This window comes from Bufo gargarizans, chromosome 4 (genome assembly GCF_014858855.1).
Source record: "Bufo gargarizans isolate SCDJY-AF-19 chromosome 4, ASM1485885v1, whole genome shotgun sequence".
Classification (NCBI taxonomy): domain Eukaryota; kingdom Metazoa; phylum Chordata; class Amphibia; order Anura; family Bufonidae; genus Bufo; species Bufo gargarizans.
This window is the reverse complement of record NC_058083.1, coordinates 107,977,042-107,992,049: the sequence shown is the minus strand read 5'-3', so window position 1 is coordinate 107,992,049 and position 15,008 is coordinate 107,977,042. Positions and strand designations below refer to the sequence as shown.

The following is a 15,008-nucleotide window of genomic DNA, read 5'->3' as shown; positions in this document are numbered from 1 at the left end:
AAGGGTGAAATCTGTGGCAAATCTGCAGCATTTAAGTACTGAAATCTGCAGCAAAATCCACAGCGGACCCCCCACATGTGGCTATATCCTAAACCTGCCAGAGAGAACTGAAAAGATAATTCTGCTCAAAAATATTTCCGTCTCTGAATATTTATGTTACAAAGCTTTTATGCATTGGATTTACAGCACGTGCAATTGATGCAGTTTTATAAAGCTGTGTCATTTACTAAGACTGGCTTTTTAAGTCGGTCTTAGATTCCTCCCTATGCTGCTGTAAGATTCAGCTAAATTATGACGAGGCGTGAGCAAATGCACCAAATTGCGACACAGTTTGGTGCAATTTACCCCACAATCTAGGTGCACTGATATTGCAAAATTTGGCCCAATGTGTAGATCCTGCAGTGGAACTAAGGGGCTATAAGCTGCAGTTCAGCAAGAGCTCTATTAGGGCTCATGCACACAACAGTATTTTGCGTTCAGTATACTGGCCGTTTTTCTAGTTCAGTATGCGGTACATATACTGAACCATTCATTTCAATGCTTCAGCAAAAAAAAACTAAAGTGTCTCCGTGTGCATTCCGTTTCAGTATTTCCATACCGTGAAAAGATAGAACATGTCCTATTCTTGTCCGCAAATCACGGTGCTTGGCTCCATTCAAGTCAATGAAAAACGGAACACATACAGAAATGCATCCGTATGTCTTCTGTATCCGTTCCGTTTTTGCGGAACCATCTATTGAAAATGTTATGCCCAGCCCAATTTTTCCTATGTAATTACTGTATACTGTATATGGCATACGGAAAAACGGAAACACAACGGAAACAAAAAACGGAACAACGGTTCAGTAAAAAACGGACTGCAAAACACTGAAAAACCCATACGGTCGTGTGCATAAGCCCTTATATGGTATGTATCAGTCTGGCTCGCAGATGTTCACCAGGTAATTAACACACACATAGGCCTCATGCACACGACCGTTGTGTGCATCCGTGGCCGTTGTGCCGTTTTCCGTTTTTTGTCGCGGACCCATTGACTTTCAATGGGTCCGTGGAAAAATCGGAAAATGCACCGTTTGGCAGACGCATCCGTGATCCGTTTTTCCTGGCCGTGAAAAAAATAAGACCTGTCCTATTTTTTTCACGGCCAACGGTTCACGGACCCATTCAAGTCAATGGGTCCGTGAAAAGACACGGATGCACACAAGATTGTCATCCGCGTCCGTGATCCGTGTCCGTTTTTTCCTATCATTTCAATGGCAAACTTGACTTAGATATTTTTTTTTCATTTTTCATGTCCGTGGATCCTCCAAAAATCAAGGAAGACCCACGGACGAAAAAACGGTCCTGGATCACGGACCTACGGACCCCGTTTTTGCGGACCTTAAAAAAAAACGGTCGTGTGCATGAGGCCATACTAAAACAAACCAGGGAAATTGTGGTTTGTGTAAATCAATGGAGAAGAGGAAGCACTTGAGTACTCTTGTATTTCCCATTGGCAGTTTACTGATTTCGAGCTGGCAATTAGGACTACATTTGATTTATCAGTATAGCAATGGAGACACTCTAGAGCTCACGTGTCCTCCACTAGAAGCTTAACAACTTGTAAGCACCTCACTTGGCAGCAGGTAGCAGTTAGCTCCGATGAGCCGCTCTTTTCTGGATTATCTCAGGTTTTTGATGTTCTAGAATTTATATACAGTAGTACGTCTTAGGCAGTGAGGAATATTCTCCGGTGACTTTTTTTTTTACTTACTTCTTTCAGTTTAGTTTACATCAATTTATGAAATTTGGTGCATAAGAAAACTGGCTTAGTTGCCCATAGCTACCAATTAGATTCCACCTTTCATTTTCCAAAGATGCTCTGAAAAATGAAAGGTGAAATCTGATTGGTTGTTATGGACAACTAAGCCAGTTTTCCTTTACACCAGTTTGATAAATCTTAGGCCCCTTGAACACAGCCATTGCTGGCCGTGGCCCGTATTGCAGCCCGTAATATGCGGGCAACGGCTGTGTGCTCCCCACATCACGGATGCAGACCCATTCACTTGAATGGGTCCGTTATCCTGAGCTGCGGTGCGGAATGGAGGCATGGAACCACTATGGAATAGAACTTGTACTATTTTTAACGGTGTAGATGGATCATGGATCCATTCAAGTTGAATGGGTCTGGATTCTTCGAGGCTGCCGCACGGATGGGGCCCGTGCATTGGGGGCCGCAAACGCACAACAGCCGTGTGCAAGAGGCCTTAGTCTATCTGCCCATGCTTTTGACTGGTTTTACTTGTAGAAACCATGTGATTGAAACTGGTGTGCGCTGATGGACTCCACAGTTCACTAGCGGTGCCACTCAGCACATGAAATTGCAATTGAGAATAAAAAATGCTGCTTGTAATGTTTTTATCCTCCTGTATACAATATACACAACAGGGGATAGTTCTAAAAATGGATGCAAAAAAAGTAGAGTAGCTGCCCATAGCAACCAATCAGATTTCAGCTTGCTTTTTCCAATGGACTTCTTGAAAATAAGAGATGGAATCTGATTGGCTGCTATGGATAACTATTCCATTTTTCCTTTGGATAAATCGCCCCATAATCTCTCTGCTGATACCAGTCATATATCTGACACAGGCTGCACGGTTCCGTGTTTAAAATGGCAGCCATTCCCATGCTTATTGTATTAAAGGGTTAAAGAAACATGGATACTTTCTTTCAGTTAGGCTTTATGCACACGACCGTTGTGTGCATCCGTGGCCGTTGTGCCGTTTTCCGTTTTTTTTCGCGGACCCATTGACTTTCAATGGGTCCGTGGAAAAATCGGAAGCTGCACCGTTTGGCAGCCGCGTCCGTGATCCGTGTTTCCTGGCTGTGAAAAAAATATGACCTGCCCTATTTTTTTCACGGCCAACGGTTCACGGACCCATTCAAGTCAATGGGTCCGTGAAAATCACGGATGCACACAAGATTGTCATCCGTGTCCGTGATCCGTGTCCGTGATCCGTGTCCGTTTTTTCCTATCATTTCAATGGCAAACTTGACTTAGATTTTTTTTTCATTTTTCATGTCCGTGGATCCTCCAAAAATCAAGGAAGACCCACGGATGAAAAAACGGTCACGGATCACGGACCTACGGACCCCGTTTTTGCGGACCTTAAAAAAAAACGGTCGTGTGCATGAGGCCTTATACTGCTCCATGGGGTATGTCCAGAAGGCCTGGGCTGCAATAACACAACCTTAGGACAAAAGTGGCAGCCATGTTTTAATGTTCTGATCCTGAACAACTCTTACCTACTCAGATGAGACTCAGCCCACAACATGGCAATCTCCATTGTGAGACCCGGAAAAAGCAAGAGTACATGAAATGCAAATTACTTTACCAAGAAGATATAAAGTACATGGCCCAACAGTCTCATCTTATCTGATTTTCCAAATAAAATAGCCCAATAGTGAACAAAGGCCCAGATTTACTAATGTGTCTGCACTAGGGTTGCCACCTTTCCTAACACAAAATGCCAGCCAGGTTAAGCCACACCCCAACGGAGGTGTGGTTGTAGGGCATGGCTTAACATGGGCTATTGTACTGTGGCTCCCAATAATATTAATGCCCCTATTAGTGCCCCCGGTAATAGTAATGCCCCTATTAGCGGCCCCCAGAATTAATACTGTCCACATTAGTGCTCCTAGTAATATTAATGCCCCCAGTAATAGTAATGGGCCCATTAGTGCCCCCCAGTATAAATAATGCCCCAATTAGTGCCCCCAAGTAAGAAAAATGCCTCCATTAGTGCACCTCAGAATTAATGCACCCCATTAGTGCGCCCCAGGAAGAATTATGCCCCCACAGTTGTGCCCCCAGGAAGAATAATGCCCCCATTAGTACCCCCAGGAATAATAATGCCCCCAAGAATAATAATGCCCCCATTAGTACCCCCAGGAATAATAATGCCACCCATTAGTGCCCCCAGTTCGAATAATGCCCCCCAGTTCGAATAATGCCCCCATTAGTGCCCCCCTGTTCGAATAATGCCCCCATTAGAAAAAAAAAACGCTCCAGTGTGATGACGTCTCGCATGTCCTGTGCTGAGCTTCCAGTCAACAACACGAGGAAATGGAGGAGAGGGGGAGGTAAAGGCGGCACCGGCAGAGCCACTAAAATACCGGTCTTGCTGGTGAGATACCGGTCAGGTGGCAAACCTAGTCTGCACCCAAAATCTAGAAAAAAGTAGTGCAAATTGGCCTACACTTCTACACTTTTTTTTTTCCATTTTTTTTTTTCAGACTCAACAAGGACAGGGCTTATCAGAGAGAGGCAGACCTTTATAGGAAACGGTGCCAAAATAGCGCCACAATTCTGGTGTAAAAATCTGTCTCAAAGTAAGCCAACCGACGGTTGGTACAGAGTCAGGGAAAAGTGTGTGAGGATTATTTACGTAAAATCAAAATTTAAAAATGTTGAAAACCCGCATTTTGGGACTTTCTAAACACCCTTGCGATAAGATTTTGTTTCATGCGTGTTTTTGCATCGCATTCGACACTTCAGAGTGTGGGGGACCAGGCCAGGAAAGGGACTTCAGGCCTCAACAAATTTACAATCAGGTGTAAAAAGAGGATTGAAAGCTACTCCAGTGAGTTGGTGGAGTAGTTTTTACTCCGGGCACACAGACTGCTGGAGGTGCACTTAAATTTATGACGAGGCGCACTCCTTCGCTTTAATATATCAGTAATGCATGTCACACAATGACGGTATGTTACTGAGTGACCCCATATTGTTCACAGACCCCAACTGGACGCAATTACCTTCAACATACAACATAACTATTTTACATACAAATTGCCTAAAATTACAGTATCCCTGTGCGGATTTATATGTCGGCACAGAAATAAACCGCGGCCTCCTGTGCATGTCTATGTACACACTGACAAGCAATCCATGAATATGACATACAGTACATCAAGCACATCATTCTGCCAAAGCAAAACCCAGCGCATACACGTCTTTAGATAGTCACCTCCCACGCACTCGCATTTTAACGTCTGTCCGAACATAATGCCCGTAGCTATTTTTAATTTTAAAATAAGTCTTTGATGCAGCTCCCAAAATGGTCCTTTGTACAAAAGAACAAAAAAAAACAAAAAAAACAGCTTGGTTAATATGGGCTTCTATGCGTACCGTGCCGTTTATAGCCATGGGGTAGTATGTGTCACAGTGCATGTAGGTGTACGTATACTTGCAGGATGGAACGCACAAATGTGAACAGGCGAAAAGATTCCTTTACACCCACCAAGACCTACAGAGAAAAAAACTTAATGTGCTTATACAGAAATGACACCCGCGTACACCCACTGCTATACTACCCACATTCCTCCGTCTTCTGCACAAAGTCGCGGACACCTGTGCGATGCATGCACCCATACTTCGGTGCACGTCGGGGTACCCGCCAAACACCTGCCATATGAGTGCCGCAGATAAGTGACATAGGGGGAGATGTGCAGGGGTAAAGGAAAACACATGCGTTAATGGACAGCTATGGCTACGGCAGAAGGACATGCATTATTGTACACACGCAAACACCTACACATGTTGTCGCACGCTCTCCTGACTGTCAGCAGTTTGCACGCTTTCTATATTAAGCCATCAGCATCGCATATTCTCCTCCCAACCCTGTCACTCTCACCCTTCGATGGGATCTTCCTCGCATGGGCTTGGAGGGTCACAAGTAAGTACATTCCCCTCCTCGGACACTGCCTGAGGCTCCATGCTGCACTCTCTCAGACAGTCAGAAGTGTGCAGAGAGTGCAGGGACACGGCTTGCCAGCCAGAGACTGCACTCCGGGTGGTTACCAGGGAAACGGGAAGGAAAAGACTCTATAGATGGAGGGGGGGGGGGGGGGTCTCCGCTGCACTAAGAGAAGAATAAGGGGAGAGGGGAAAAGGAAGATAGAGAAAGGAGTAATAGAGAAAAAGACAGAAAGGGGATGTCTGGGGCGAGGGAAGGAAGGAAGAAATGAATAGAGAATGTCAAAATGAGAGAAGGGAGAACAGGAGAGAGGAGGGGAAAAGAGAGGGAGTGAGTGGCTTCCAGGAGGAGGGAGCACAACAGATAGGTGTTCAGAGAGCAGACAGAAATAGACTGTACAACAATGAGGAGAGGACAAGGCGCTATTTACTAGGACTTGTGGCACTACGTTTGCAATTTGAAGGATGGATGTGTGACCCGCTAACCCATTTAATACCACCGCAGGGACCAAAGGCTTGCTAAAAATTGGGAAGAGAGACAGGTGGATGGAGCAGAGGAGGAGGGAGGCTGATTGGGAATTGCTTAAATTGTCAGAGACAGAAATCTGGCAGAGGGCAGCTGCAGAAGTTGCTACACACTGTCATTGACCACCTGTAAGTGCACCGGAAATCTGCTGCAGCTGCTTTGAACGTTTTAAGCGTTAGGGCGCCTTCACATGCTGCAGATTTTATTGCTGAAAATCAATCCCATCCACCAGAATGGAGCTTGCAGAAATCTATGTGCCCTATTCAAATGAATGGAACTAATTTGCAGTCACTGAAAATTCAGCAAAAAAAAATCTGCAGCGTGTGAAGGCGCCCTTAGGGCACGATTATATAGAGTTTTGTTTTGGGGCCCTTCTGCCCATTTGCGTCCTCCTTCCGCCAGTGTTTATACATTATGGGCCAGATTTATCATTAGCTCAAGTCAAAATAAATGGAGTGAAAAGGTAGCAAATTTTTGCGCAATCGCTAAAACTGCGCAAAAGTTTGCAACTTCTATTGGCTCTGCTCTATGCTCGCCAGTTTTCTGAAAGTGGGCGTGTTTTCTTATGTAAATGTATCCCTAGACAGATTTACTATTGCGACAATTTAAAAAGTCGCAAAAAATTGCGCAATTTCACTCCAGTGAGGACCATGCTTATCTTATGCGACTTTTTAATAGAACATGCAACTTTTTTGTAAAGACGTGCAACTTTTGTAAAGCTGCTTACTGAAGGATAAACTGCTACCGTCAAACCACATTTATTACAGTCTTAAAGGACCATTAATAAATCTGACTTAGGGCTCTTTCACACCTGCGTTCTTGTCTTCCGGCATAGAGTTCCGTCGTCGGGGCTCTATGCCGGAAGAATCCTGATCAGGATTATCCTAATGCATTCTGAATAGAGTGAAATCCGTTCAGGATGCATCAGGATGTCTTCAGTTCCGGAACCGAATGTTTTTTGGCCGGAGAAAATACCGCAGCATGCTGCGCTTTTTGCTCCGGCCAAAAAAACGGAAAACTTGCCGCAAGGCCGGATCCGGAATGAATGCCCATTGAAAGGCATTGATCCGGATCTAGCCTTAAGCTAAACGTCGTTTCGGCGCATTGCCGGATCCGACGTTTAGCTTTTTTAGAGTGGTTACCATGGCTGCCGGGACGCTAAAGTCCTGGCAGCCATGGTAAAGTGTAGCGGGGAGCGGGGGAGCAGCATACTTACCGTCCGTGCGGCTCCCGGGGCGCTCCAGAGTGACGTCAGGGCGCCCCAGGCGCATGGATCACGTGATCGCATGGCACGTCATCCATGCGCATGGGGCGCTCTGACGTCATTCTGGAGCGCCCCGGGAGCCGCACGGATGGTAAGTATACCGCTCCCCGCTCCTACTATGGCAACCAGGACTTTAATAGCGTCCTGGGTGCCATAGTAACACTGAAAGCATTTTGAAGACGAATCCGTCTTCAAATGCTTTCAGTTCACTTGCGTTTTTCCGGATCTGGCGTGTAATTCCGGCAAGTGGAGTACACGCCGGATCCGGACAACGCAAGTGTGAAAGAGGCCTTAGGCTACTTTGACACTTGCGGCAGAGTGATCCGGCAAGCAGTTCTGTCGCCGGAACTGCCTGCCGGATCAGGCAAAACGTATGCCAACTGATGGCATTAGTAAGACTGATCAGGATCCTGATCAGTCTTAAAAATGCCTGATCAGTCAAAAAAAATGCATTGAAATGCCGGATCCGTCTTTCCGGTGTCATCCGGAAAAACGGATCCAGCATTTATTTATTTTCACCTTTTTTTCGGTCTGCACATGCGCAGACCAGAAGGACGGGTCCGGCATTCCGGTATTTTGAATGCCGGATCTGGCACTAATACATTCTTGTGGATAAAAAATGCCGGAAAAATCCGGCATTCAGGCAAGTCTTCAGTTTTTTTCGCCGGAAATAAAACCGCAGCATGCTACGGTTTTATCTCTGTCCTGATCAGTCAAAATAACTGAACTGAAGACATCCTGATGCTTCCTGAGCGGATTACTCTCCATTCAGAATGCATGGGGATAAAACTGATCAGTTCTTTTCCGGCATTGAGCCCTTTTGACGGAACTCATGCCGGAAAAGAAAAACGCTAGTGTGAAAGTACCCTTAGCCAAAAGTGACTTTGGACATATGTAAAAGTGGAGTAAGGGTACTTTCACACTAGCGTTTTTCTTTTCCGGCATAGAGTTCCGTCACAGGGGCTCTATACCGGAAAAGAACTGATCAGGTATATCCCCATGCATTCTGGAGAGTAATCCGTTCAGGATGTCTTCAGTTCAGTCATTTTCACTGATCAGGCAAAAGATTAAACCGCAGCATGCTACGGTTTTATCTCCGGCGAAAAAAACTGAAGACTTGCCTGAATGCCAGATCTGGAATTTTTTTCCATAGGAATGTATTAGTGCCGGATCCGTCCTATTAGTGCCGAAAAAAAGGTGAAAAAAAATGCCGGATCCGTTTTGCCGGATGACACCGGAAAGACGGATCCGGCATTTCAATGCATTTTTCTTACTGATCAGACATTTTTAAGACTGATCAGGATCCTGATCAGTCTTACTAATGCCATCAGTTGGCATACGTTTTGCCAGATCCGGCAGGCAGTTCCGGCGACAGAACTGCTTGCCGGATCACTCTGCCACAAGTGTGAAAGTACCCTAAGATGTAAGTGTAATGATAAATCTGGCCCTATGTTTTTGTGGTAACAACGCCAGCTCCAGTGTTTTTCTTTTTTGTTACTGGAGTTTTTGTTCATTAGGTGTTTTTGTTTTGTTTTTTCCAGGTGTTTTGACATAATCTTCTTTGCGCCAATGAAGTTTTTTGGGGAAAGCCACTTTGTATAATACATAACAATTGACATTCTGTGGATTTTAAAATCTGCACGGCAGGTCAATTTTTGCATGTAATAAATACACATAGGGGCACATTTACTAACGGACTTGCAACTATTTTAGGTGTAAAATAGTCGCAAGTCCCCTTTTTTAACAGGTTGTGTAATATTTAGTCGCACGGCCGGTTGTATGCCGTAAGCGCTAGTTGGGTGGGACAGGGGCAGACGTCATTTTTACACCAGGCACAAGGACTGCCACAGATGCACCTGATTAATTAGATGAATCTCACGGCAGCGCAGGGGGTAAACGAAGACCGACGTAAATATCTGATCTTAGTAAATGTGCCCAATAGTGTACATGCGATTTATCAAATTTCATTGGGGCAGATCTATCAAAACTGGTGTAAAGGAAAACTGGCGAAGTTGCCCATAGCAACCAATCAGATTCCACCTTTCATTTTGGACACCTCCTTTGGAAAATCAAAGGTGAAATCTGATTAGTTGCTATGGGCAACTAAGCCCTGAGCTCTTGCTAAACACTTTCACCTTCCAAATTGACGCAAGCGTGCAAAACTCTCTCAATCAGTGCTGTAGTTCCCACAGTGGGGTGCAGATCCTCAAATGGGTTGCAAATCCGTTATATGTGTGGCGGGCACATTCAGCACATACACTCTCGACAAACAGCAAGGCCTTTTTGCCATAAATGAGCATATCTTTGCTAACACGCAGTCCTTGTGATCCTAGACAGTCTGTGGGCCCTTGAGCAAGGGTGGGCCCCCAGCCCTTCACTTCTTGCACATATGGCACGTTGCACAATACACTACATACCAATAGAAAGCTGATAGCATCTCAAACAGCCTATGTGACCATATAAAAATCTGGGTAGATTATCAAAGAGACCACATGGTTTATTATTATAGACACATCAAGTGACGGATATGACTTCTAGATACAGAGGCCATCGGCCAGTGTCCTTTTATCTGAGGTCGCTGCAGGGACCTCCATAGTCAAACATCTTGAGCATCTTGCTGCTGCCTGCCGCTGTGTGAGCAGGTAATATTTGCATGTAGCTGTACATTGGGCTCCCAAAATAAAATTTTACTGATGGGCCATAGGCACCCCAGTCCGACATTGTGTATAGTTATCTTTCCTGCTTTCTCTCCGGGTTACTCCTCTATGGAGTCTGCCACTTGTCCAGAGGAATGGAGAACCTTTAAAGCAGGCCTCGCACTGCACACGATTCATACACGTATTTGCCATATTTTCACCGAATTTTTCTTGGCAATATGTTTGAGTAAGGTCTATAGCAAATTACTGAAATGTCTGTACACAGAGTTTTTGTTGGTGGAATTTTTGAGGTCAATGGCATTTTTTAAAGTACAGCATGTTCTAGGTAAGGAGCTTTTTCTGGCATTTTTTTTTCTTGGCTTCGCTATAGAACTTGAAAATGCCAGAAAAAATGCATGTTTTAGGGTTCATACACACAAATTTGATCTGGTGTCTTTTTTTACTGCTCAAAGCGCGCAGTAAAGATGCATGCTTTTTTAGTGCCATTTTTCCATATGTTGTTTTTTTTTTTTTTAATGCAATACACACAAAAACATACCTAAATTAGAAAAAAACACCCCTAGCAAAGAAAAACAAATAAAATAGTGTGTCCTGTCTTTCAATAGTCCCATAGACATTCATCCGGAGTTTAAGTTTTTCCTGCAAGAATTGCACTAAAAACAGCCCGTGCAAAAATCACATAAAAAAATTCAAGTGTATTAAAAAAAGGTCACAAAGAACACTGAGGGGAATTGTGCCCTGTGCATTGCTCTGGAGCAGGGGTGCACAACCTGCGGCCCGGGGGGGGGGGGGGGGGGGCCACATGTGGCCCTTGATACTATTCTGTGCGGCCCCCAACCATCTGGTAACAGACATGTATGCCTATGTCTTGTGGCTGCTCACATGTATTTTTCATGTATTTCTCAGATTAGATGGGAGATGGAAGTGTAACTAGACATTAATGGTACATAATGTGTGTTCAATATGTCATAAGTACAATATTTCAAGGTTGTGCACTGGAATCAGTCCGTAAGGTCCTGCTTGTTTATGGTATTAAAGGTTTACTGCTGTGGAGAGGTTGAATTGTCTCCAGCATCAGCCACACTTTGAGATGGACTGGACATCCACAACTAAGATCTGCAACCCTCAGCCTAGGAATTGCAAAAAGAGTTAAGGATAACAGAATAACTTGCGTGCGGTTATCTTGGAAAGACTGCAAAGTGTTTAGAGAGAGACAAAGGGACTACTACATCGTCACTACTGCTGCCCATACACAGGTATTGGGAAAAGGACTATACAAAATTCTTAAATCAAAAAGTTTCAAAATAGAGCTTTGAGGCTTTTTGGGCATATTTGCTCAAATTTTTTTTGAGACATTCTGGATTTTTACTCCACGCACTCCAGATTTAGGCTACTTTCACACTAGCGTTCGGGCGGATCCGTTCTGAACGGATCCGCCCATAATAATGCAGACGGAGGCTCCGTTCAGAACGGATCCGTCTGCATTATATTAGCTAAAAAAAGCTAAGTGTGAAAATAGCCTGGGACGGATCCGTCCAGACTTTCAATGTAAAGTCAATGGGGGACGGATCCGCTTGAAGATTGAGCCACATTGTGGCATCTTCAAACGGATCCGTCCCCATTGACTTACATTGTAAGTCTGGACGGATCCGCACGCCTCCGCACGGCCAGGCGGACACCCGAACGCTGCAAGCAGCGTTCAGCTGTCCGCCTGTCCGTGCGGAGGCGAGCGGAGCGGAGGCTGAACGCCGCCAGACTGATGCAGTCTGAGCGGATCCGCCTCCATTCAGACTGCATCAGGGCTGGACGGCTGCGTTCGGGTCCGCTCGTGAGCTCCTTCAAACGGAGCTCACGAACGGAAACCCGAACGCTAGTGTGAAAGCAGCCTTAAACAGTGTGTGGGGAAAGTGAGCTTGGTTAGCCTGTCGAGGTGATTAAAGCCAGATTTATCAATTATCAAACTTTTTAAAAAGTTACAAAACATTGTTTCAATCTTACTTCAGTAAAGGGGTGGTGTAGAAAGACAGAAATGCTAGACCTAACTCCTTCCTGCCAGGATGAGAGAGAACTCCTATCCAGGCAGTTTAACCCATCAGTTGCCACGGTCAATAGCAACTGCATCTTTTGAGAGGTTAGGTGAAAGGGGAGAGCTCTTTCTGTCCCCCTATCAGCACCCCATATCCTGGCCACTATTACATCCTGCTCCTGGAGTGTTTTCATTACACATTGGCACATTAAATGTCTCCCCACATGTGATGCAAAAACCACAATATACAGCCATAACCTATATCCCTAGTGGCTAGTTCACCAGCCTACACAGTATTAAATCCTTAAAGGTGAGAAATGCTATTAAAAGTTAACCTTTAATAATACTACCAAATAAAATCCCATCTATAGTAAACAATGAGAAGAATGAAAAAAACGAATATACAGTTGGCCTCACAAAAGAAAGGAATTTCAGACACTAACGTGCACGTTGGCTTCCATCCACAAAGCGGTAACACATCAGTAACTAACCAGCATGTTTCACATAAAACCTTATCAAGGGACCTATAGGCTCCATGGGGTCGTGCTAAGTGAGATAAACCTAAGGTGATAATCATTCATAAATCTCTATAGGTTAGATGCTGGGAGGTCGGGTAGAAGATCAACCAGCAGAGAAACGGTCAGTGTAAGTAAACTGCATGGGCAGCCACTGAAGTCGCTTTTATGTGAAACATGGCATGTTGGGATTTTAAGACAGGGTCATTACAGGGCGTGTAGTGTTAGGGACGCCATTATCAGGGTGGGTGCTCTGTGGTTAGGATTACCAGGGTAAGAGTAGCCCCCGATAGAGCATACTAGTGACAGGACATGCCAAACCATCTTGTTTCTTAGGAATTTCATTGGTATGTTTTACCGCTTTGGGTAGATGCCGTTGTTTTTGAATTTCCTTATTATACAGGATTGACACTTGAGGTCAATTGTATATTAACTTCTTCATCCTTTGCATTAATAACTATAGATAAGGTATTATTGGTGTTATTATTAAAGGTTTTTACATTTTAATAGCATTTTCACCTTTAAGGATTTTATATCGGTATTAGAGCAAATGATCATGCTTTTTTTTAAACCAAGAACACCTGAAATGCTTCTAGTATGATCTCTTCTACATATAGAAATGTCCATAACTTGCCCTACCAATAGCATAAAGACGACCATCCACACCAAACCTGTCACATTACAGCAAATGCCGCATGTGATACAGGAAAACAGTATCACAAAGTCCAAAAGTAGTCAAAACTGTTCATATGTCACTGCCTAAAATACTAATAAAAAGGCATTTGAAACATAGTATCTGCGCGCCACAAGACTGTGCCACACACAGTAAAAAAATCAATAAACGGGTAAAAAGACTCTCTAGGGTCTAGGCCAGAGATGCTCAACCTGTGGCCCTCCAGCTGTTGTAAAACTACAACTCCCACCATGCCCTTCAGTAGGCTGATAGCTGTAGGCTGTCTGGGAATGATGGGAGTTGTAGTTTTGCAAGAGCTGGAGGGCCGCAGGTTGAGCATGCCTGGTCTAGGCCCTTCTCATTCACAACTATGGTTTATTTCTGGTCAGGACTGTATCATACCACCATTATCATACTGGATTGCCTGATTTGCAGAAAAGTGACATACCTGTGTGAAGGGTTTCCTGGTATGAGGCTATTTCTTGGGTCCCTGTGTCCCTGTTGTCCTGTAAGAGAGGGAAGATTGGCAATAATTATCACTGATAAAGTTTCCAGACATCTTACAAGGTATAGAGGCATAAATCTTGTGAAAAGACTGGACCCCAGTCGCAGGGGAGGAAAAGGACACAACAGCCCAACAGCCCATACATGGGAGATGATGAGCCCCCAGTTGAGTTGTCTGTCAGTAGAAGCCCCCATTAGGCCCCTTAATTGGCTCTTGAGCATCAACAGAAAATAAAAAAATGACAACCTTAAGACAATCTCTAGACAGTCTTCACCCAAGATACACTGCTCAACTGTGCATAGACTGTCTAGCTAACTGGTGTGTCTGGGGTGGAGACTGTCTAGAGATGGTCTAAAATTGTCATTTTTTGTTGTTGTAGCTGGAAGCTCCTGGGTCCCAAAGCAAAATGTGACACCATATGGCATTTATAAAACTGGCGTTTTTTTTATGAAGCAGAGGAGCCTTCGGGCTCCCTGAGGCACCAGGGCACGCAACTGAACACAAATTTTATCCTGACTTGTACAGTTGTACTAACATTTCTTTACTGGAAAATAAAATGTATACCTCATGTTGAATGTAAGTCAACCCTTCTCGGATGCCTTGGCTTTAGGCTACTTTATAGCTCTCTCCACTTGGCTGACAAAACTTCAGTCATGAGAAGAAAAATAATGAGGATATATGTGTATTGATTGTTTAAACCTTTCCTTGATAGTATTCCAGAGGTAAACATAGCATATCCATTGACAAGAGGCAAAGCTGAATATACCGGTATACCAATATAATGCTAGTACACAAGACTGAACCTTTGTATTCTGGAGGAGTTATCCCCATTTTGTTAAAGGGTTTGTCCTACCATCCGAACTTGTATATTATCCTGTAGGACAGTGGTGCCCAACCATTTTTCGTCTGAGGGCCGCACTAGACATGTTATAAATTTCATGGGCCAGAACCAGGTAGCTTTGCCAGAAAGAAATGCAAACACTGTGAGGGGGAACGTGTGAGCATTACTACTGTGAAGGGCAAATATCTGGGCATTTTTTCTGTAGAGGGGGCGCATCTGGAGACTTTTACAGTGAAGGGGGCACATGTGAGCATTACTACTGTAAAG

General features: G+C 44.4%; 1 protein-coding gene across 2 annotated transcripts in view; it reads right to left on the bottom strand.

The window, feature by feature from the left end:
- Nucleotides 1-15,008, bottom strand: part of LOC122934166 (ephexin-1-like) — a 196,005-nt gene that overhangs the window by 102,812 nt on the left and 78,185 nt on the right. The window contains exon 3 of one of the 2 annotated variants that reach the window (XM_044289423.1): nt 13,844-13,901. In XM_044289423.1, the coding sequence (XP_044145358.1) occupies nt 13,844-13,901 (58 nt within the window). Of the gene's footprint in view, nt 1-5,672; nt 6,012-13,843; nt 13,902-15,008 lie in introns of those variants that run through there. The other variant, XM_044289424.1, reaches the window with a different exon arrangement.